Source organism: Coptis chinensis, chromosome 6 (genome assembly GCF_015680905.1).
Source record: "Coptis chinensis isolate HL-2020 chromosome 6, ASM1568090v1, whole genome shotgun sequence".
In the NCBI taxonomy this organism is placed as follows: domain Eukaryota; kingdom Viridiplantae; phylum Streptophyta; class Magnoliopsida; order Ranunculales; family Ranunculaceae; genus Coptis; species Coptis chinensis.
In genome coordinates this window covers 11,392,512-11,415,983 of record NC_141461.1, presented here as the reverse complement: position 1 = coordinate 11,415,983, position 23,472 = coordinate 11,392,512, and the positions used below count along the sequence as shown (strand labels likewise).

The following is a 23,472-nucleotide window of genomic DNA, read 5'->3' as shown; positions in this document are numbered from 1 at the left end:
CATATTATAATATTGTTTTTGCCTATTGTAGTGATAATATTTAAAAAAAATCAAAAAATTGGGATATATCGGAAATATCACCGATATATATAATAATATATATTCGGGATATATCGGTCAACAGTCAATAAAATCAGTCAAAAATCAAATTGTCCAACAAAGTCAAACGATATATATCGAATATGTTGAAATAACCGATATATATATATATTTATATTGGAATATATTGGTTTAAAAACAGTAAATTTTGGAAATTTCAGATTTTTTAAAGTCGGATAGTTGAAAAAATGATATATATCGGCGATTTTTCGATAAATTGACCGATATTTTCGGCCTTGGTGGAATCTACACGGGCCAGTAAATTGTAAATAGGCCAGCTGCGCGATTTCGTTTCTTTAGCTCCAAGCCAGACTTCACTACCTTCCACGAAAGACATCACGTACGCGTGCCACGTCATTGATGATAACAAAACTCGTGCACAAATTTAGTTCATCTTTCGCTGACGTTTCAGACCGTTGGATCACTATCTAGCACGGTCCCACCGAATAATCCCATTCACCCTATATAAAACCCAAACCCTCTATTTCCTATTCCTCATTCTCACACATCTCCCTCTCCAAAGTTTCTTCTTTATATGGGTTCTTGCTTCTCAACATCTTCAGTACCGTTACTAACGGCGAAAGTGATCACACTTAACGGAAGCCTTCTAGAATACTCCGTTAGCGTGACAGTCTCACAAGTGCTTAAATCTGAGACAACTCAATCGTGTTTTCTCTGTAACTCAGATCGTCTTTACTACAACGAGTTTATTCAAGCGTTAAATCCGAGTGAAGAACTACAAATGGGTCAAATTTATTTCATTCTATCCACAACTCGGTTACAGTATCGATTAACGGCACAAGATATGGCAGCGTTAGCCGTGAAAGCGAGTTCTGCAATTGCTAAAAGCTCTAAAAAAGGTAGTAGACGACGTACGAAAACGAGGATTTCTCCTGTTGTTATGGAAGTGAATCAGAGAGTAAATGAAGAAAGATTTGATGGGGTTAAAAGATTTGATCAGAAACTGGGTGTTTCCGGAATATCAAGGTCTGGGTCTGTTAGGAAATTGCAGAGAAGTGCTTCGAAACGAGCTAAAATGGCGATTCGTTCTTTTCGATTGAGGTTGAGTACTATTCATGAAGGCACTGTTGCTTATTAAGTTAATGAAGCAAAAGAAAGGCAAGCGGAAGTTATTTTTTTTTTCCTTAGTATAAAATTGTGAATTACTTTTACCGAATACAAATCATTTTGTTTCTTCTTTCATGTATACACAATGTTGGACTTTTTCTCTTTATTTAGGTTATTAATGCATGAGAATTTGACGAACAAAATGAAATAAAAGGTAACATTGATATGAAGAGAAGCGTATATGGAAAAGAGTAGAAAGCTGGAAAATGATCAGATGAAGACTTTGGAGCAAATCTTTTAAGCGATTATAAAAGTTACTGTTACATGATTAATTAGGAGGTAAGGCCTGAAGTCTTAACCTCAGAGTAATGTTGGATTGCACTTTACCTTAGGGCCATAATAACTTGTGTTAAAATTGTGGTTCTAATCAAGTAAATCAGCTAAACGTCCACTGATTAATTGTATTGCAATTAGAATATAAACATGGATTGAATGAAATAGCTTAAGTATTTGGTTATGACTTGAGATTTGTGAATACTGTGGTATCAGTGAACAAAACAACTAAAATTATGAGAAAGTATGGAAAACATAAGATATCAATCACATAGTGAGTATGCATGCATTTTTCTAGTGTAGAGTGTACAATAAATCAGTAGAGTACACAAAGATGATATTAGTTCTCAAATGAAAAATAAAATAAAATACAGAGAATAACTAAGGTGAGTTCACTAAGTTGTATTAGAGAGATAGAGTTCCTGTAGATTACTCAAATGGTATGAATTCTGGATGGGCATGTCAATAGCAGCTGGAAGACTCTGATGTCATATATTGACTTGAAGGTTAGGTTAAGGTTTGAATCTGATTATGAGGAGTTGACTAATGCATTTAACGGTTTGGATTGCTTCATCACCCCCGCCCAATTACTATGGAGTTTGGACTCTGATGAAAATTGAAATATTCAATCCAGAATTTGGTGGCTTTGGGAAACACCCTTAGAAGTTTCATATTTTCTAGAGACACAATACTCAATGGATTTGCATCAGGAAACAGTGCGACCAATTTCCATCTTTCAAATGATGGTGATGTTTTCCTGAGCATTGTAGTCCTCTGGGGGCATAAACTCATATCAGGATTATGCCTAAAGTTTTACCCTTTGTGTGAACACTTTGTGTGTTAAGCTGGCAGTCACCAATGTGGTGCGCAGACTCTATATTGAAATCAAGTATTGGTGTTTTCAGCTACAAGTTATATGTTCATGGTTTCTGGTCTACAATTCAATTTTGACATTCCTACACTGTCTGGGAGAAAAAAAAATGCCGTGTTTCTCCGTATTACCGTATACATAGTTTGGTAAAATCATGAAATTTAACTACTGGCGGAGACTTTAGAGGGAGTCCGAATTTGTTCACCAGCACATTTGCTGGTGAAAAGAGAAATAAATTAAAAAAAAATAAATATATCAAAAAAAAAAAACAAAAAAGGAAATAACAATTTTTCTCACGATTTTCTCCTCAAATCATTGGCGTACTGTCTCTCTCTCCACTTTCATTCTCTCTCCTGCCCTTCCTTCATTCTTCATTTTCTCCACTCCTATACCTTTCTATATTTTTCCTCTTTTAGTAATTAAAAATGGAACCTATAAAAGCGAAACCGGAGAAAAATCATGGGATGCCAAAAAAATTCGACAAGCTTATTTTTGCAGGTTTACTTTCTTGAAAGCAAGCTCTACTGCATATATGTGTTGGTCAATGGGGAAAAAAAAGAATGGGGTTGGGTTTTTAAAATGCTATAATTGCTTTTTGTGTTTGAACCAAAGTAAGTTTACGTGAAGCAGGTATATGTAAGTGAACAGCTTCATGAAAGTTGATATAGAAAGAGCTTTAGAAAGAGATTAAGCTCCTAAAATAATTGTTGCACTTGCACCAACTGCTACAATTGGCTTGTTGGGTATTAACCTCTTTTTATCTGAATTTTTTAGAATCTATTTATAAATTGATTCAATGTACACATAAGAGTGGAGAAGAAGAGGGATGGAGGGAGAGAAGGAAGTTTGAGAGAAGTGGAGAGAGAGTACGTAATGTTTGGGGAGAAAATCTTGGAGAAAATTGTTATTTCCTTTTTGGTTTTTTTTTGGATATACTTACTTTTTTTAATTCATACCTTTAAAAAGGAAAAAAGAAAAAAGAAAAAAGAAAAAAGAAAATAGGAGAGGCTTGGTAATACCCGTGGGCTCTAAGTAGCGCTGGTAGATTTCACCAGCAAATGTGTTGATGAACAAATTCGGACTCGTTTAGATGTGTCTATTTTTCATTCTTTTAAAAAGAAAAGAAATTTTATATAATCCACACTATATGATAGTCGGGTCTTCGGGAATACCCTTCCCAATATCGAGTAGGCATTTAAGATCTCCTTATTTACTTAATTTAGAAACACCTCTCTCTCTAAATTTATAATAAGCTCCACTTTTATTAATATAATTTGAACAAGGTCCTTTTTTTATTAATAATTTAGAAATACCTCTCTAATGTCACTTAAGTTAAATAATTACCTCAATTTCCCATATTGAAATTAAAACAAGCCCTATTTTATTATTGATAATTTAAAAGAACCTCCCTAATATCACTTAAATAACATAATTATCTCCCATGTTGTTTAAAAAAAATAAATAGATGAGTCTCTCCTATATAATTACAATTACCATTTACAATTAGAATCCAAAGAAACCACGCTAACTATTGAGATCTCGAAGGACAGGTTTCAAGACTAAAAAAACCCGATGTATAACACAGTTTACATACTTGTTAACGATAAGAGGTGAAGTTCTCCTGGACTGAGAGAAATCTCATCGTAACACATAACAAGTGATATAAGTTTAGAGTCTAGACTTTAGACGTATTTATGTGGGATATGGTACAAGTTCGAGACACGTACGTATTAGACCCTGGAGTCGTCGTTTGGGACAGCACTAGCAACAATGAAAGGAGATCCTAACAACAATCATTATATTTCCTGTTTTCAGTCATTGAGATGTGAGAAAATGAAAATACTAGCCTGCATAAGAGCATTCCCAATGCAAGTCATTATTTCCCCCTCTTTTCACCTCCACGTAGGCAGTATTTCCCCTCTTTTCCACCGTTTTGGTGAAAAGCAAGGTGAAGCTGCCCAATGCAAAGGTGAATATTAATCTCGAACGGGATGTTAGATTCTGTCTGGACATAAAAATCGAAAAAAATGCTCAGGACGGAATGAAACATCCCGTTTGAAATTAAAAAAAAAAACGAAAAAAAGTTGAAAAATTATGCGAGACGGAATGAAACATTTTTTTTTTGTTTTCGTCCGAAAAAAAAAACCCATTTTTTTAAAAAACACACGAGACGGAATCAAACATCTTGTCTGAAGTTCACAACTCAGCCATTATCTTGGTTGAAGGTTTCACCTTCTGTATAAATTGTTATTACAACCTATAAGATTACTAGTATCAAGTCCTTACTCTTCTCTCTCTCTGGTTTTTTTTTTTTTTTTTTTTTTTTTTTTTTCACGTCTTTCTTTATATCTCATTCTTTTCTCTAACCTCCTCCTGTAGTTCGTTGATCTCTCTTTCATCTAGCGTCTTTTCTCTCTCCACGTGTCGCGGCGGTTTCCCTGCAGTTAGGGTTCTGCGGATCTGATCCACTACAACATGTCTTCTCTTTCCTATATCGCATCCGGCCCACTTGCCACCTCTAACCTCCCATGTCATGAATATGTCCTATTTTCAGCGACCCATTTTATGGTAAATGGACAGAGGACGGGATTGAGAACCACCTTTTCCTCCCCATTTCTTTTCCATCTTTGGCATGTGCTCTATCATTATTTCCACGTGTCCGAAGTGCACGTGTATTGACCTTGTCTTTTCGATTTTCGAGGCCCCACGCGTCACATTTCCCTTGGTCCTTTTTTTTCGGTGATTACTTTTTTGCCCCGGTCGCTTAGAATCCCGCTCAAACCTCTCTTCCCTAAAACCCCCCCACTCCAACATTTCATTTTTCACTTCATCTTCTAGCCTCTTCCACTTCTCCTTATTGTTCTTCATTTTCGTGGAATCTTCCAGCTCCGTTCAAGTTTTCTTTTTACCTTGCCTTGTTGCCCTTTGCTGCCTTGCATCTCAGGTTTGTCTCCATCCTTTCTATTCCCATCATTTGTTGTCTGGTTATAATCATTTGCGTTACTGTTCCCCTTCCTTTTCCCTTCATAGCTTATTTTCACCATTGTTACTTAAGTTGTGTTCTCCCCTTTATTTTATTCTGACATGTCAGAGTCTGAATCGGTGAGTACCTCAGCCACTAGATCCGATGGGTCGGAGTCCTCTACTCCTAGATCTAGCAGTCATACTGCGGATAGATCTGAATCCCCAGCTTCGGGCTCTGTCAGTCCTGCCGCTGAACAGTCTACTTCAGGAAGGAAGGCCACTCTTCCTCCCCCACCGTCATACCACTGTAGACCTAACTTAGATGCAGTTAAAGCTGCTTATGGTATCTTGGATGACGTGGTCCTTGAGCACGTGTCTGGCGTCACCCATTTCCCTCATTTGGTAAAACCGCGGCCAAGTTGTCTTATCGCTACTGTAGGTCAAATAGTGGTTGGCTTGCGTTTTCCCTTAACCCTTCTTGATGTCGAGATATGTAATCACTTCAATATTCCACCATGCCAAGGCATAGGTAATTTTTGGCATGTCCTATATGCCGCGAAATCATTACAATGAAACCCATTCTCCTAAAATCCAACTCTGCGATATAATAGCTTATTATTATATAAAGAAGAGCACCAAATTTGGTAGTATAGGGTATCAGTCCTTCTGTACGCGTCCGCAGAAGAAGTCTTTTGTCCTCCACATCACAACTTCTGACAAGGTCTGGCATGTGTCTGGTAGTTTTATCTCCGCGGACCTTCCATCTGAAGTTTTTCTGAGGCATCTCAGTTTCCTTAAAAGTGGTACGTAAAATCTTTTTGATTCGTAGTGCTACTTTCTAACTCTGTTTTTAACTTGTCTTTCTTTTGTGACTCAAGTTGGAGACCTGACTTGCGATCTCAAATTTACGCTGGCATCTCATCCGAAATTTTTCAAAGGCTTCGCGATTTGGGAAGTGCCCAGTGTGAAGTTCCCGGCATTAATCCAGAAAAGGGCAACCCTCTTCTACTTGATCCTTCGTTGAAAAACATTGGTAAATACCAAGGCCCCCTCTATCGCCCGCCACCTTCCAAAGAAAGACATCCCAAATCCTCCCCCCTCCCTAAAAGAAAGGCCCACAAGTCTTTCAAGTACACCACCAAGATCTACCACTCCCAAGCCATTGCCTAACGAGCCACCGCTCAATCCCATACCGCTACTCCAGATACCGCCACCCCTTCTTCGTATTCTGCTTTAGCGGACTGGGAAGACAATTTTGCTCACCCCTCCTCTACTGTTCCTGCTGCTGCCATGGCCACCAACAAGCTCAAATTATGGGAAAGCGACTCAGATAGTGATGAGCCCACCGAAGTTGCGGCTAGGAGCCCCCAGCAAAAAAGGCCAGGATTGCGCCTCCGGCCCCCACTGAACCCCATGTTGCACCGGCACGGCCCTTGACTCTGACACGCCATCCTGGGAAAGATCCCCACCCATCGGGGCCCCTGTCCTCTAGTGCAGTTGAAATCTTGCACCCTCAATTCAAGGCTAGAGATCACGATATAACTACTCACGACTCGGCCTTGGATAACATTGCCATCGCAGCATCCCTCTCCTTCAACTCTCATCTTCCCAAGGATCAAGCATACGGTGACTCTGACTCATTTGCCTCTCATAGAGCATCTATCTACCATGGCTGGGAAAAGGTTTGTTCTCTTTCCCTCTTCTCCTATCTTTTCCTTTATATACCTTGTTAACAAGTTATTCTTTTAGCTGAGTTTGGACATCGGCTATGTGGTGCGCGGTCTAACCAACACGCTGAAATCTCTGGAGGCCGTGAAATAGGAGATTCAGGGTCCTGACGGCTGGAAAGTCAAGCATGATCAAGCTGGATAAGGACCGAGACGATTTTCGAATCGTAGCTGTGAAGGCCCAAAAAGCTCTCCAGCTAGCTGAAAACAAGCACCGCGATTATGTAGCGGGGGTCGCTTCCAAAATGGAGAGCCAAAAGGAGACGGATAAGCTCGCCACTCAGGCTGTTGTGGACAAGGCTGTAAAGGATACCACAGATCGCTTCCGAAGCCTAGCTGAGAAGAAGATTGCCCGCGAACTTAAACAACAGCTTGAAGAGCTTACTGCGGCCTACCACCTTCTTCCCGTTCCGCCTCTAGTACCTGACACTCAAATCTCAGCTCCACCTCCGGTCACCTCCATGATTGAGGCTGCTACGCCATTGCTACCCCTAACCACTCCCAGTGAGGTCACCTCCCCTATTTCGGTGGATAATGATCCTACCTCCGCTGTGGATGTGGATGAGGTTTCCTCTAAGAAGGACGTGGCCGTAGGACAACAGTGACACAGCGAAATTTGTGCCTTTGTACTTTTGTTCTTGTGAAGTTCACATACTCTGACTGATTGCACTTTTCGTATTTGTATATATATCTTTTTGCCTGGATGTCTGGGTACGCCCAGCAGGTCATCAATCAAACTCGTTTTGCCTTCTACTTTTTTTTTCTCTAGCTCCCCCATTCTCATGATGTGAGATCCCAACTTCATTAGTAGGTCTAATTCTAATTGAATGTACTTCTGAGGCTTATTTTTTAGCTTTGGAGCTTAGTGGGGGTAGCTCCCTTTGCCCCCAAGTTGATTTGGACAATCAGTCCGCGAAGGGCTCATCCCCCCCGCTGTCTTTGGTCGGCCGTGAAGCCTGGTGGGGGCAGATCACCTTGCCCTTAAGTTGATTTGGACGATAAGTCCGCGAAGGGCTCATTCCCCCCCTTTTTGTCTTTGGTCAGCTATGAAGCCCGGTGGGGGCAGTTCACTTTGCCCCCAAGTTGATTTGGACGTTCAGTCTACGAATGGCTCATCCCCCCTCCCCCGTTGTCTTTCGTCGGCCGTGAAGCCTAGTGGGGCAACTCACTTTGCCCCCAAGTTTGATTCGGACTCATAGTTCGCGAAGGGCTCATCCCCCCGGCTGTCTTTGGGCGACTGTGTAGCCTGGTGGGGCAACCCAATTTTCCCCCAAGTTTGATTCGAACTCGTGGTCCGCGAAGGGCTCATCCCCCCTGCTGTCTTTGGTTGGTTGTGAAGCCCGGTGGGGCAACTCAATTTGCCCCCAAGTTTGATTCGAACTAGTGGTCCGCGAAGGGCTCATTCCCCCCCCCTCCCCCGCTATCTTTGGGCAGATGTGTAGCCTGGTGGGGCAACTCAATTTGCCCCCAAGTTTGATTCGGACTCGTGGTCTGCGAAGGGCTCACCCCCCCCGCTGTCTTTGGGTGGCTGTGTAGCCTGGTGGGGAAACTCAATTTGCCCCCAAGTTTGATTCTCTCATATTTCTTCTCGACACAATTGAAGGAAGTGCATTCTTTATTTCATCGACATAATAATATTTAACACAAAATATCATTTCTTTGTTCACATAGGTCTATCTAAAATACTCCACATTTAAAAGACTAAACAAAAGACTCTACTCATGGAACTTTTTCAACAGTCTAATGTTCCACGGCTTCTCTATCTTGTCCCCTGTCGCAGTCTGCAATCCATAAGTTCCAAAATTACCCTTCTCCCTGATAACATAGGGTCCCTCCCAGTTTGGACCTAACTTTCCTTCATTTTCCTTCTTGGTGGCCGGGTAACTCGTCTCAGCACGTAGTCACCCACCTTGAAAGTTCGCGGTTTCACACGTTTATCATATTATCTCTGTAATGTCTGATGGTACTCTTCCAATCGAATGCGGGCTATTTCTCTTCTTTCTTCAATGAGATTCAAATCAGTAGCTAGTATCCTCTCATTCACTCCCCTTTCCACAACCTGGGTTCTAGTCGTAGACACTATCATCTCCACTGGTATGACGGCCTCTACTTTATATGCCATTGCGAATGGTGATTCCTTAGTGGATGTTAGCGGTGTGGTACGATAAGCCCATATCACGTGATTCAACTCGTCTGCCCACGCGCCTTTCCACTCCTCCAATTTTCTCTTTAAATTATCCATTATGATTTTGTTCGATGCCTCTGCTTGTCCATTCCCTCAGGATTGTAGGGGGCTGCTTCACCCTAAATGCCTGAAGAAACTCTCGCACTTTTCCCCCAGTAAATTGAGTTCCATTATCTGCGATGACCGTGTGTGGCAGCCCGAACCTACAAATGATATTCTCTCACAAGAACTTCTTCAAGTTTTCTTCCTTAACTTGTTGGAAAGCCACACCTTCCACCCATTTGGTAAAATAATCAGTAGCGACCAACATAAATCTCCTTTTACCCCTCGCCATGGGTAGAGGCCCTACAATATCCAGTCCCCACATGGCGAACGGCCAAAGGCTGAACACATTATGCAATGGCTCAGCTGGTGAATGTATGAATGGTGAAAACCTTTGGCATTTCTCACACTTCTTGGCGTACTCTGTGGCATCTCTCTTCATATGGGGCCAAAAATACCCCTGTGATATCAACCTGTGGGTAGTTGTCCGCCCGGCGAAATGACTCCCGCAATCACCTTCGTGAACCTCAGCCAGAACTTCTTGAGCCTACCGCGGACCTATACATTTTAGAAATGGTCCACTTAAATTTCTCCTATATAGGTCTCCCTCCAGCAATGTGTACCTTTGACTCAGTTGTTCTATTCTTCGCCTCTCCTGCTTATTCTCTATCTCTACTCCCCTCAAGAAAGTCTTTATTGGTTCCATCCAACCCTGATCCCTCTCGGTGGTTAGCCAAACCCCTCCCTCATCTGATGTACTTGGCTTGCTCAAAACCCTCACTTCAATAGATCGACCCTCTGAACCAGGAAGTACCGCCGCCACATAAGCCAAGGCATCGGCGTGTCTATTCTCTCCGCGGCCTAAGTGGGCAAACTTTATCTTGTCGAACTTGCTTGCCTTTCAGCTGTAGGACCTCAAGGTATCTCGCCATCCTCGGGCAGCGGCAGCAAACCCTCCATTTACCTGACAAATTACCAAATTGGAATATGAGAAAACAGACAACTCATTCACCCCCAGCTCTTTGGCCAAGTCTAATCCAGCTATCACCGCTTCATATTCAGACTCATTATTTGAAGCCGCGAATCCTAGTTTCATAGATAGCTCTAGACGAGTGTTCTCAGGAGTCACTAACATGACCCCAATTCCATTTCCTGTATCAGTAGTTGAACCGTCTGCGAAAACTATCCACCCATTGCGAACATCCCAAGGATCCAAAGGATCGCAAATACCCTCCCATTCAGGTTCCATTACCATTTCCTCTCCCCAAGTGGGGTCCTCTGCTGGGAATTCGGCCAGAAATTCCACCATAGCTTGCGCCTTTTCTGCCTGTATGTACCAGTGTACTCGTACTCCTACGAACGACCATCATGGGATACTACTATAAAAGCCACCCACTAATGAGGCGTGCTTGTTTGCCCACTACTATGGTATTCCCGCTTGCCTACTAGTGAAGCGTGTGTGCTTGCCCGCTACTGTGGCATCGCTTGCCTACTAATGAGGCGGGCGTGCTTGCCCGCTATTGGGGCAGTCCGTTTGCCTACTAGTGAGGCGTGCTTGCTTGCCCGCTACTGTGGCATCCAAGTTATATATAGCAAGTCCGGAGATATGTCAAGGAATTTTTTCCATATCAAGCTTTTGGAAAGATTTCATACAAAGAGGGAAATATCTAATCAAATAAGGAAAGGGTATTTTAAGCAACATATTCATTTGCCTATAAATACCCAACAATCATTTCAACAAAGAACTACGTGCATTTTTGAGACTTGATTCCAGAGAACAATTTGGATACGTAGGCAGCCATTGGTGGTACAGTCTCTTTCACTCTCTATCAACCTCTCCAACAAGATCATTGGTGTGTTTGTGTGAGTTCTCACCCAAACATAATTGGTGTCGTCCGTGGTCCTTATTGACGAACCCTCTTCCACGTTACTTCTTCCAAGCACTATTAATGGCAAAAACTACAAGGTCCCAGGCGAACAAGAGTGCAAGAACACAACAACAACAACAATAAGAAAATCCGGAAGTGCTAATCAATCAGGAAGTGATAGATCAACCCGCTGCAATAGATCTGCAAGATCAGCCTTTTCAACTCCAAGTGCCACGACAACCCAGATCTAGACGTCTGCTATCTCAGGCTCCAGTAACTCACCTTCAAGATCTAGATGTTACAAATGCAAACGAAGTAGATCCGAAAAATATGGAGACAGGAGATGAAGACGTGCCATTAGAAGTACTGCGTCAGAGGTTCAAAAGAGAGAAGGAGCATAGCAACTACTTGCAGAAGCAACTAGACAAAGGGAAGCACGTACAAAGGGATGACGCCGATGCTGCATCTTCCACACCGGCAATAGCCCCCAGATCTGGTGAAAACCGGAGTGTATTCAATCGACTACAATTTAATTATGGTACATCCCATTCATTGGAGCATGTCCCTGAGCATTATCAGAATCACTCAAGGTCAAGCAGACATTCATCCCATTCAAGAAGGCGATCCAGATCTCAAAATACCAACAACATTAGGCATAGCAGTGGTCATAACATGACAAGATCATTGAATGTTGATCATAGCGCATCAGAAAGGTGGACAACATCCACCATAAGGCGCAATGCTAGACGCCAAGATCATGACCTCATAGACGAATTGCAACATGACCTTAGACATGGCTTGAATGCAGCAAATCGATACAGACATGTTAACAAAGGTCAGCCCAGAGTACGGCGACACCAAAGAAGCGGCTCCCCAGTCCGACAGCCTAGCCCTTTTTATTGGCATAGGTCTCGAAGCCCAAGGAACCAGCCAAATATAGAAGCAAACAATAGTTGGGGGCGACAACACCGTGAGATGCAACGTGGTGAAATTACTCCTCAAATCGGAAATCTAGAAGTCACAGGCGCACCATTCACGGAATAACAAATCAAAGACATTGTCAAGAAAACAATAACCAATGTGGGTGTCGCTGACGCACGATGGAAAGACCTTGTAGTGAATGAAGATGTCGTCGAGAGATTTTCCCTAAAGATACAAAATGCAGAGCATCAGGAAAGATTCAAACAACCAGACCTTCCAACATTTAATGAAGTAGGAGGTGACCCGAACGATCATGTTATGGAGTTTAAAAGCAGGCTAATTATTTGGCGCTCCCCTCCTGTGCAAAAATTTTCCATCTATGTTAAAAGGAGAAGCTTTACGTTGGCTTTCCAGCTTGCCAGCTCAATCTTTCACGTCATTTCAGGAATTAGCAAACTAGTTTACAGATCGGTTTAAGCATAATTGGACACGTCCTAAGGATGTCAACATCTTGCTCAACACCAAGCATCAAAAGGATGAAGCATTGGCAAAGTTCGTAATTCGTTTCCACCAAGTGCAAGCAGAGGTCACCGATGTCCCTGACGTAATGATCATTCATGCATTCAAAGAAGGAGTCTATTTCGATAAAAACGGAATTTACAACTCCCTTATATGGGACCCCCCACAATCAAAGTCTGATTTGTTTGCACGAACGAAACAGTTCATTAACGTGGAGGAAGATGTTAGATCAAAAGCCTCAAGAGACAAAGACTTTTGGAGTAAAGACTCAAACGAAGGTAAAGGCAAACAGAAGCAGAACATATCGGAAGGGCCACAACCGAAGTCAGAATACAACAAGGTTAACACAGTTCATGAGGAAATGAAGCGCACTGCATTAAATGCCAAGTATGATGCGATATATGAGAAGATCAAGGGACACAACTTACTTTTTCCTCTGCTACCCTTGCCTAAAAATACTAAGTCTAAATGTGACAAAAAAATTTGGTGTCACTTCCTTCACACCAACCTCCACACTCTCATTTACAACTACAGTTTCTGGCCGGCGAGTCCCGTTAAAGTCTTTGTCCGCTTTACACTTACTCCGCCTCTCCATTGAAGTGGTAGATTTGCGGTCTTTACATACAAATATCTCGAATAACTCATTTCGGTGTAGATTTCAAATCTTTACTCACACAATTCGTGCATATAGTTTAAATAAGGGTTTCGAACCAATCTAAGTTCAAGGACAGCATACAAATTTCTAATGCTCTAAGTTATGAAACATAGTGAGTAAGTTTCGTAGTGTTTGCTAGCTAAGTTGCTTTGTTAAATCTTAAATGACGCTAAACATGCGAAATACAAAATTATGTAAAACTAAGATTTTTCCTAAGATATTCAAAGAGAAGAAGAAATGGAGGATCATGCTGCTCATGTAAGGTCATATTATCCTATCTTGGGATCATATTACTACCATCTCTAAGCTGTTTTGGGTTCATTATCAAACCCGAACCAGCTTGAGCGTCGATCCCTAGGGAAATGAACTCATCTCTAAGTCCATTTCCTTAGCATAAGAAGTTGAACTGGAATTTCATCTCTGAAACTCCCTTTCAACTCCTGGACACATAAAACACAATCCTACCATTTTGGGGTAGTGTGTTCCATGTATCCTTAAGTCCAGGTAATGAATCCTACTCCTAAGAATTTTATATGAATCCTCACATGAGTTTCATTAACCCTCCACTTCGGAGGGTTTTAGCTCATGATCATTGGAATTAAAATGAAAGTTATAAGAAGATATCTAAAAAAGAGAGAGAGAAAGAAGAAAGGGATACAAAATGTACCAACTATTTTACCTAAGGATCAAATAAATTTTATTCAAGAACTAGGAGGTGGAGTCCTCCATTAACAAGTTACAAGCTTTTTTCCTTCAAACTAAAAACTAAAAACCAAAAGTAAAGACATGGAAGTAAATGGAAAGTAAAAGTCAAGGAAGTAAAAGCTAGCCAACTCCCAAAATCAGCACCCCCTTTACATAAGATAGCCTTTTTCTTCCTCCCCCGTGAAACACTCTCCTCTCATTTATTTTTCTCTTATCCACAACTCACCCCCATTTGACACCTTTCATTTTCTTAAATAATCATCACCTAAATTCAACCAACTCATTAACTTCATACAAGGTGTCAAATTTGCACCAATTATTTACACCTTTGTCTTGACTTGCATGATGACTCATCAAATCTTGTGGGCCCGCCTAGTAGGTCCATGTCTAGTGTCTAATGGCGGTCCGGTCTTTTGGCATTTTTACAACTTCCCGCCTATGCGTAGAGTTAGTTGCACTGATCGTCGGGGCATCTCACTCGTCGCATTCGGAGTCCTGGTTCAAGAGATATGAGCTTCGGAAGTTTGACGCTTCTGTGTACTCCCTATTTCGTGCTTAAATGCTGGCTTTATCATCATTTTTACGTTAGTTGCTCTAACCTGCAAAAGCATGAAAATGCGATTATTTCCTGATTATTAAATACATAATTAACTAAATTGCTATGTCCCTATGGGGTATAATATCCCAGTTTTGGGTGCTTATCACACTACCCCCAAACAACACTTTGCTTGTCCTCAAGCAAAGAAGAGACATTAAAACAGATAAGTGGCCAAAAGTGTGTAGTCCTAACTAATTCTCATTTTGCAAAGGACGGTTACATTGACCATATGCAACAAGGCCTTAAACCACTAGGAATTCCCTAGTGGACGAGTTATAGCCTCATGAGAGTTTTCCAAAGAAGATACTCACAAACTTCATTTATACTACAATGACTTAGTAACACAAGCTTGTTTCCTAAATTAATCTTAGATATCTATACATCTCTTTAGCGGGGAAAGAGGATTAGTTCCTTTGAAACTCAAGTTAATATGCATACAATAATTAAAACATCTACATATGAACATGTATACAGTGAACTTTACATTGAAATGTACAAGCAGGGCCATTTCTGGATCCTTTGGAGAGCTTCCCTAAATGGGTTCTCACAGGTATGTGTCAAAACACAAATTCGATCATAATTTTTTTCACTCAGGTTTTGCTAACTCCAGTGTGCAGTGGCACACTTTTCCTCACATCTCAATGACAACAGAGGAGCCGAGGTCGATCGATCACAACTACTACTTAATATCACACCATCCTACTCCTAATTGAGCTAAAGGTCTTTATTAGGTATTGTGGGGCTTAGGTGATGGTGTAGAAGAAAATGGAAATGGATAATAAAAAATGACGAGTATGAGAGAATAGGGTCTTCAAGATATTTACACTAGAGAAATCCTTGTCTTCTTTTCCTGCTTCCACCTGAGTTTCTTACTTTGCTCTTAAGCCTTTGTACTTATTTTTTATTTTATTTTATTTTTGAAACAAGAAGCTTAAGAAACATAATTCTATTTTCCTTTCCTGAAGCAAGTAACTAACTTTTATTTGGGTCAAGACTTTTCTTTGACCTTTCTACATTTTATCCTATTTCTCATACTCATCACTTAGGTAGGTTCTTCTATTTAGGGTTAATAGAAGGGTAAGGAATTTTTGGTGAAAGTGAAAGGTTTAATGAAAGGTTCAGTGGAGTGACTAGCGGTAAAATTTGTAATAGGTAAGAATTTTTAGCTATGTCGATCTAAAGAAGGCCTAAATTCTCTCCTAGGGTTCGAATGGTGATAAATTAAGTAGACGCGTGATTTTCTCTATTCGGAAAAACTACTCCTCTATGTCATTACTCACATATCACACATATCGAGGCTTTTTGGTTAGATTCTCACAGGATTGATAGTTTAAATAACTAACCGTGGGTTCCAGAAACTTACTGCTATGTACAATCAATGATACTCAGTGCATGAATACTCATGAAAAGATGTAAAAACTATTGTGTACGTATTATCTTAAGTTTCTTAAAAATGAATCCTAATTCGAATGCTAATGTGAGACTTCTAGACAATTTTCATCATTGAAAAGGGAACAAGACTTTGTCACTAAGTACATTTATTAACAAGAAAATACAAACTATATACAACCTACAAGTTGCCTAATTTTTGCTACAGGTTTAAAGCACCCCCAAACTGAATGATGCTTAGTCCTTAAAGTATCAATAGATAAAGAAAGAAATTACCTGAGAACCGTGAGCAAAATTAGGGATGGGTTGTTGGAACACAAAGTTTGGATAACCTAATATATTATACATAAATAAACAAAGAAAAATAGTAGCACACGAAATATAACTATTTACAGTGAGATATATGTACAATGGCATGCTCAAATTTACCATCCAGCAGGATGTGTTGGTCTGGCGTCCTCTATAATGAAATGCATTTCCATAGCATCACGCCAAAAGATAATAGTCCGCCAAATTTTTGCCCATTCTTTGTCTCTGGATTTGTTCAAATGTGTCATCATTTTTTCATCCTTCGGGTAACAACGAACATGCCTCAGGTACCGAGTGGGACGTTTCCATTGCCTAAACCTTAATGAACGAATGATTTTGTTTGCTGGGCATATAGAATCTACCTTGACCCAGTCATGAAAAGTAGATGAAAAATGTGGGAAATGTGTCTTCATGATTCGGCAAGCGGTTACAGATAAAAGTATATACTGGTCTTGAAGAGTGCGAGCTCGTTTCAGATTGGAGATAACACAACCTAAGATATCAAATAATGTATGACCTTGAGCCAGTGTATTGAATACCACGTAGGCAGCCTCATTGGCCGTAGAAAAGTGTCAATCTCCCATGATGTTCAGGAGTATAAACAACATCGCAGTCCCCATGTTCATGGTCATGCTTGCTAAGGGAATGGTGATGTCGCGCCATGGCACATGGCCATCTCCTTCTCGTGTAATCCCAAGACTGTCACGCCCCGAGACCCATCACACATCCCGAGGATGAGGAGTGAATCTCAAAGGCCGACACCATCCCAATTCTAACGGAATTTCGGCAGAGTTTCCTTTGTTTAATTGACGTTTCTTATACAAAAACCTGTCATAAAACCTGGACATCGCAAAATACCCATCCAACAACCACATATATATCCAAAATCTACTTTCTAACAACCGAGATGTATATACACATATCCACAAAAGGTTTAAGGTAACTATTACTCCAATACATCGTTTATTACATCAAAAGGTGCGGAGCTCTCTATATATACAACCAAAATGACTAGACTATCTCTATACAACCCAAAATATGAACTTGACTCTGTCCTCGTCAAGCATAAGGGAAACCACCCAAATCCCCATAACCATCATCCTCGGTGGTAGGAAAAGTCTCCTCTACAACGGGCTCGGCTGAAATGTTAATGTAGGATGAGCAAAACAACTATGCCCAGTAGAAACACACATAACCAATAAATAGTTTACTTATAGAAAACATTTAAAACATGCAGGGTTTCCATAAAGGTATTCAAATATCGTGACTAAATATATATACATCACTAACTAGCAAAAATCATCTCGACATGCTTCATTGATATACAAAATAGAGTTTTTCACAATCATCATACAACTATTGTGGCCGCTGCATCCTATTAGAATGGTGAGGGTAACGACCGGTACTTTCATTGATCCCACAAAGCGGATCTCGGTTCAAGATACTTTCCGATTGTGAACCATGTACCGTTGTTTTCCTGATTTTACCGGCAGGGACCTGAAATGCCGTTGTTGTGTTCGTACACACAAAATCCCCAAAACTTTTAGGGCCCAGGTGGGCCCTGTGACCACGACCCCCATATGGGCTGTCACCTAACTTACGGTGGTCAACCGTTTGACGCATCGCAGACTTTCGGGATCGACGACACATCCGAGTGGACTAAACTCTCACTCCTCGCGTCTAAACCTCATCGAGGTAGCATGTAACCTCACACAAGCTAATCACCATACAGCGTGACACGTACAAACATGGTTATCTAGAAAAGTAGAAAAGGAATTCCCGGACTACATCCTGTGATGCATCCCTTTAAAGGTGGCCCACCACCTCGAAAGGTGTACACCACAGTTGGAATCCTAGAGCGAAATGCCACCTCCGGAAATGCGACAACAGTTCCTTCTTTATAGGAATTCACCAATTCTTTTCCAAATCCCCTCGTGATAAGCATATATATATATATATATATATATATATATATATATATATATATATATATATATATATATATATATATATATACTCGTATTACCGGTTATTTCAAAATACTATAATTACATATTTAGTTTTCCTTTTTTAAACTGTTGATTCTGTAGGTGTGAGTTCCTGGATTTCCCACAATCAAGTAAAAGCAACCTATGACTCCCAAATGGGCGAGTCATAGTAAATAACAACCGATGATTCCCAAACGGTGAATCATCGTAAATAACAACAACCATCTCGGGAACAATCCAGAACCTCACACCTAGTTACAAACAACCGGATAATCTTTACCCGCATTACAAAATCCATCTCTCTGTCTCCTTACTGAGACAAGAGACGAGAACCCTTCCCAAAACCAGTTTTACTCTTTTAACAAAGAAAATAAATCCCCACTACCCCGATTTCGCAAACTCATTTTTCACACAAAAGCTATCCGTATATTTAGTTTATATCGCGGAAAAATACAAATGCAAAACATGAATACCATATATACATGCATGGTTGATACGCAAACTATCTCTTAACAATTTAAACAAATCAAATCATGCATGAAAATAAGCATGTTATATATTGGTATGTAGGTTCCTACCTTAGCAAGCTCCGTTCTCCTCAAGCCCACTTAACCGAATCAAGCCCGCTTAGCCGAATCCACTCGTAAATTCCTCCTATAACATCATCATATACACCGCCGGTTATTAGAATTTATCCACTAACGAGAAATTCTTATCTCTACGCGCCAGAAAAATCTCGACATTTAATTTGGTTTCGTAGCTAATGAGAGCTCTGAGGCCATTGCTTAACTTGTTCCTCGACAGTCTCTACAGGCCTTTATGCCCACACTACTCATATCTATCAATTCCACTATGATTACGATTTTTCCCCAACTCTAACTACAAACAAATTCCACTCTTCACTTCACATTAATTCTAACAATAAACTCGGTGGGTGCTTCTTCTCCTCCACTCAATAATCAACATGAAATGCTCAAAATGGAGTGAATATATATAATTCTTACAGAGTCAGTAAGAACCGCTCCTTTAGCTTGCTTCTTCACCAATATTGCTCAACTCTACTTTTCCAACTGCTACTGCCGAAATTAAACTTCCCCCCTACCATTATTTTCAGTAATACATCACAAGCTATCGAAATAAGTTTAAAAATTTGTTTGAAACGAAATTAAACTCACCCGACAGCGGCGGTACGATGAAATTCCAATCAATTTGAATCTTCACGCTTGGTTTTAATGTTACTAAGATTGGGTGTGAAGAATTGTTGGTTTGGATTGATTGAATTTGGGTGAATTGGGTTTCTCTCTCCTAGGTTTTAGTGGTTGGGCAAAATTGGAGAAGAAAAGAAATTGGTGCGATTTGATTTGGGCGATTTTTTTCTGTTTTCGCGATTTCGTTCTATTTTGGTGCGATACGTTTTTTTTCTTTTTCTTGTTTAAGTTGTTAAGGCCCAAGCCCAATATGACCAAATTAGGCTTAAGGTCCTAATTAACTTCTAACCACCCACTAATTCGACTTAGCGTCTTAATTATTTTTCCGGCCCAACCAACTTAATTAATTTCCTACATTCTATCCCACCGCAGGCTATAACAATAACCCACTCATGCGTGTAAAATTTGTTAACTTCGTGCGCCGAGCGAGAAAGTCGCTTAACCGACATTTTTGTCAAATTTTCGTATGTGAGTTACTTACCTAACGTGGCTTATGAGTCGAAGTTAAGTTTCATTAAGTTACGTACGTTTGAAATATAAACCCGACCGACCAATTACATAAATGACCCTAGGTTAAATATGAAATTTATGAAAATACCCTTAGCGAGAATTTGAGTCTTTACATCCTACCCTCCTTAAAAGAAAATTTCTTCCTCGAAATTAAATCATACCTTACACTACTACAGAATGACACATATACCACAGTCAATAAGAACGTTTATACCACGGTTCTTCCAAAAACCGTGGGAAATACTTATATACCACGGCGGAAATTTCTTTGGTCATTGGTTTACCAGTATATGCCACAGTTACATGAAAACCGTGGGATAAGTTGGGCCATATACCATGGTTAGTTTTTTTTTCAGCATGAGAGTACTCCACATCCCCACTACTTTAAACATAAACAGTGGTATATAAATTTTTCACTTTCTACCGTGATTTATGACTTTATGCCAAATAGTCAAATCAGCGAAAAAAAAAATACGATGCGAAACTCATTCAAATTGGATTCCGCTATTTCTCGGTCTCTCCCCACAACTTCTCTGAGTTCTACGACTCTTAGGATTCCCCATAGCGGTGAGAAAACCCACCGTCACTACATATCGTCTGTGGTCTGGTCTCTCTCGCTCAAATTGTGTTCAAATTGAGAGAGAGAGAGAGAGAGAGAGAGAGAGCTGCACAAACAGAAACTTCTGGCGTCGGATCATTTTGCAACCGTTCACTAGTACAAAAAAGGGCTTTTGTGACTGTTATGTTTGAAACCGTCACAAATAGCAGAAAAGGGTTTTTGTGACTGTTTTAAAATGTTTTTGATGATGTGCGTTTTCAAAATAGTCACAAATGTTATTTTTCTAAAGAACGTGCATAGTGACCCAGGCCACAATTTGTCCTTTGTTTGTATAGACCAGAAATTACTAGTGGTGGTATTTCTCATTTTCTCATCATTGTTACAAGGGTAGTGAAGTTATTTTGCCAAAAAAAAATAGAGTAGGCCGTGAAAATCAGTTTCTTTATCTAAAGTCTAAACGGACCACTCTCTCACAGTTCTCATCTTCTTCATTCAAAACTCAAAAGACAAAGCTTTCTCTTCTCTATCTTCACTTCCGCCGTTAAAAAAGCTCTCCCTCTTTCCCGCTATTACGGGTTTGAATTATCGATTATCTATCAAAGTCGATTGTGATTTGAGCTTTGAATATCGGGTGGGGCTTCAAATTTCGGTGGTAATTGAACTCATGCTCTTCATCGAGGGGCTAGATGTTGAAGAATAATCAACCCGATGTCCCGATCGTCTTACGGTTTAATTTCATCTCCTTCATTTGTTACGTTCTGGATCTCCCATCCATCTTCACATATCTTCTTATCGATCCTCTCCTCTTTGTTTTCTCATTTTTGTAACTTCTTCTTTCAAAACACTCAAACTTCGAATTGAAGACGACTATTCAAAAGAAAGACCGAGAAATCTTGCGAGAAAAACATATGAGAAGGTAATTTCCTATTTCTTGTTGATTTGTGCACAAAGTTTACTCCTTTTAGCAAGCCACGATTACAAATTGTTATACTATTTGGGCCATTCAAACAATAGTTCCCGAGTTGAGTATAATCAAATGTAATATACAATTATAATTGGGTGTGTATGTGTTTTAAGTGGAAGGGTATTTTGATACATTGTTCTCTGATTTTTATCTATACTCCTTTTTGTAGCTAATGGGTTTATGTGTATTAAATATTTGATCAAATGCTCACATGTGGTTTTTGGTATTCTGTTTTCAGTTCAAGTAGACCCACCATTCTATATATGTTGCTATTCAGATTTCTTGATCACTATTGTCAATAGATGTAATACCGGCTATAGTGTGTACCCTATAAAGAATCAAAATTAAGTCAGATTTACACAAGTCTTCACTTAATTAATATCCATTAATCTGTTAGTGTGAACTGTGAAACCCCAATCCAAATTTGTCATCCTTCAAGTCTTCACTCTTCCAAAATATTATTCACTTCAATATTTGTCACGGTTTGGCATCAGTGACCTTTTTCTGCTTTGAGTGTATTGATTCTCTTATTTTTATTTTTTCATTGATTTCAGTAATGTAGCATTCTTTGCATGTTGGAGGCCAAACATTATGTCAAAATTTGAAACTCCATCGACTCGAAACTTGAGTCTGCTACCCAAAACTCCATCATTTCATTTCGAGGTCTTGTTACTTACTTTCGTAATTTGGCTTTCAAGCATTCTCTAATGTCGGACCTTATTACTTTGCATACATCTCGGATATCGCGAGGCACACCTTATGTGTAAGAGTGTTTTAAAATTTGAGGTATGTTTTTCTTTCTCAAGGTTAATTTGAAATGTTTTTTTTTTTTTACTTATTTATTTGTTGCATTTGCTTCTAAAGCTTTTTGCATTACTTGTTAATGAACCCGTGTTGAGAAAGAAGATAAAGAAGTCGTAAAAATGTGGAACTGAAATTATCTCAGGATCGGATAGAGAAGGTTAGTCATTATTAACACTGATCTCATCTTTTCACTCCAAACAATTGTGGTCATGATACTTGTTCAATATGTCCACTTATTAACACTTGTCTGTTTATTAACCTTACTTGTTGAGGGTCAACATTTAGCATGTTAGTTTTAAAAAGAGAGATAACCTAACACTACATTATGACATGCAATGTTTGATTAGAGTCTTCCAATTAATCCCCCTCCCCCTCCTCTTCCTAACTCTCTCTCTCTCGCCTGTGGGGTGTTGCATACATGGTGTCTATGGGTGTGCACATGGGGTGTTGCATCTCGCACTTCAGAGTCACCACCTGCAACTACCGTTTATCGTCACCTTGGCTTATGGCTCATTAACCATGACCACTTCTTTGCTTTGTTGAAGCCTCACGTCCTACTAAGTATGGTAGCAATCCCCCCGAGAGTCCCTGTTCTATGGCTCACACCGGAATAAGGTTTTTTTCGATCTTAATTTGAGTTTTGATTTCTCATATATGATAACTGAACCTTTTATTAAGTAGTGAGCAGAGGTTTCATCATGGTTGGTTCCCTCCGCCGCCATTACGGGAAGATTCCTTTCATCTTTTCGAAAATGGGAGGCTCATTACTTTAAAAGCGGGGCTAAACCGACAAACCTACCTCTCCTTCTCGACCTTGGATGATTGGATGATGAGGAATCGAGCTGGCGAGACGATTGCCTCTGTGACTTGCCCGTCATCGGCAATGTCCGACTAGTATCTTCCTCGGTCTTGTACAAAGAGCACCTACACGCTTTGCTTTGCAATCCTTGGCGTAGTGACCAATCTTGTTGCACTTTTAACAACGCCTTTCCTTGCCACCCTTGCTTGGCGGCGGCTGCTATGCTTCTCGCTGAACTTTTTCTTCTCACTAGACCACTTTCGTGTTGCTCTTTATACCGCTTCCGGCGATACTTTGAGCGTCGATAGCTCTTCGAAGGCTTACATTCCTTTTGGGCTCAATACCGAGGCGCGCCGGATGTTCTTTCAAAGAAAGAGCTTTCTTCTC

General features: G+C 40.2%; 1 protein-coding gene across 1 annotated transcript; it reads left to right on the top strand.

The window, feature by feature from the left end:
• The first annotated feature begins 591 nt into the window (after positions 1–591).
• On the top strand, positions 592–1,302 carry LOC147491432 (uncharacterized). The gene has a single exon (XM_086565032.1). It carries the CDS (start codon positions 635–637, stop codon positions 1,196–1,198), a length of 564 nt encoding a protein of 187 aa, XP_086421158.1. The 5' UTR covers positions 592–634; the 3' UTR covers positions 1,199–1,302.
• The last annotated feature ends 22,170 nt before the right edge of the window (positions 1,303–23,472 follow it).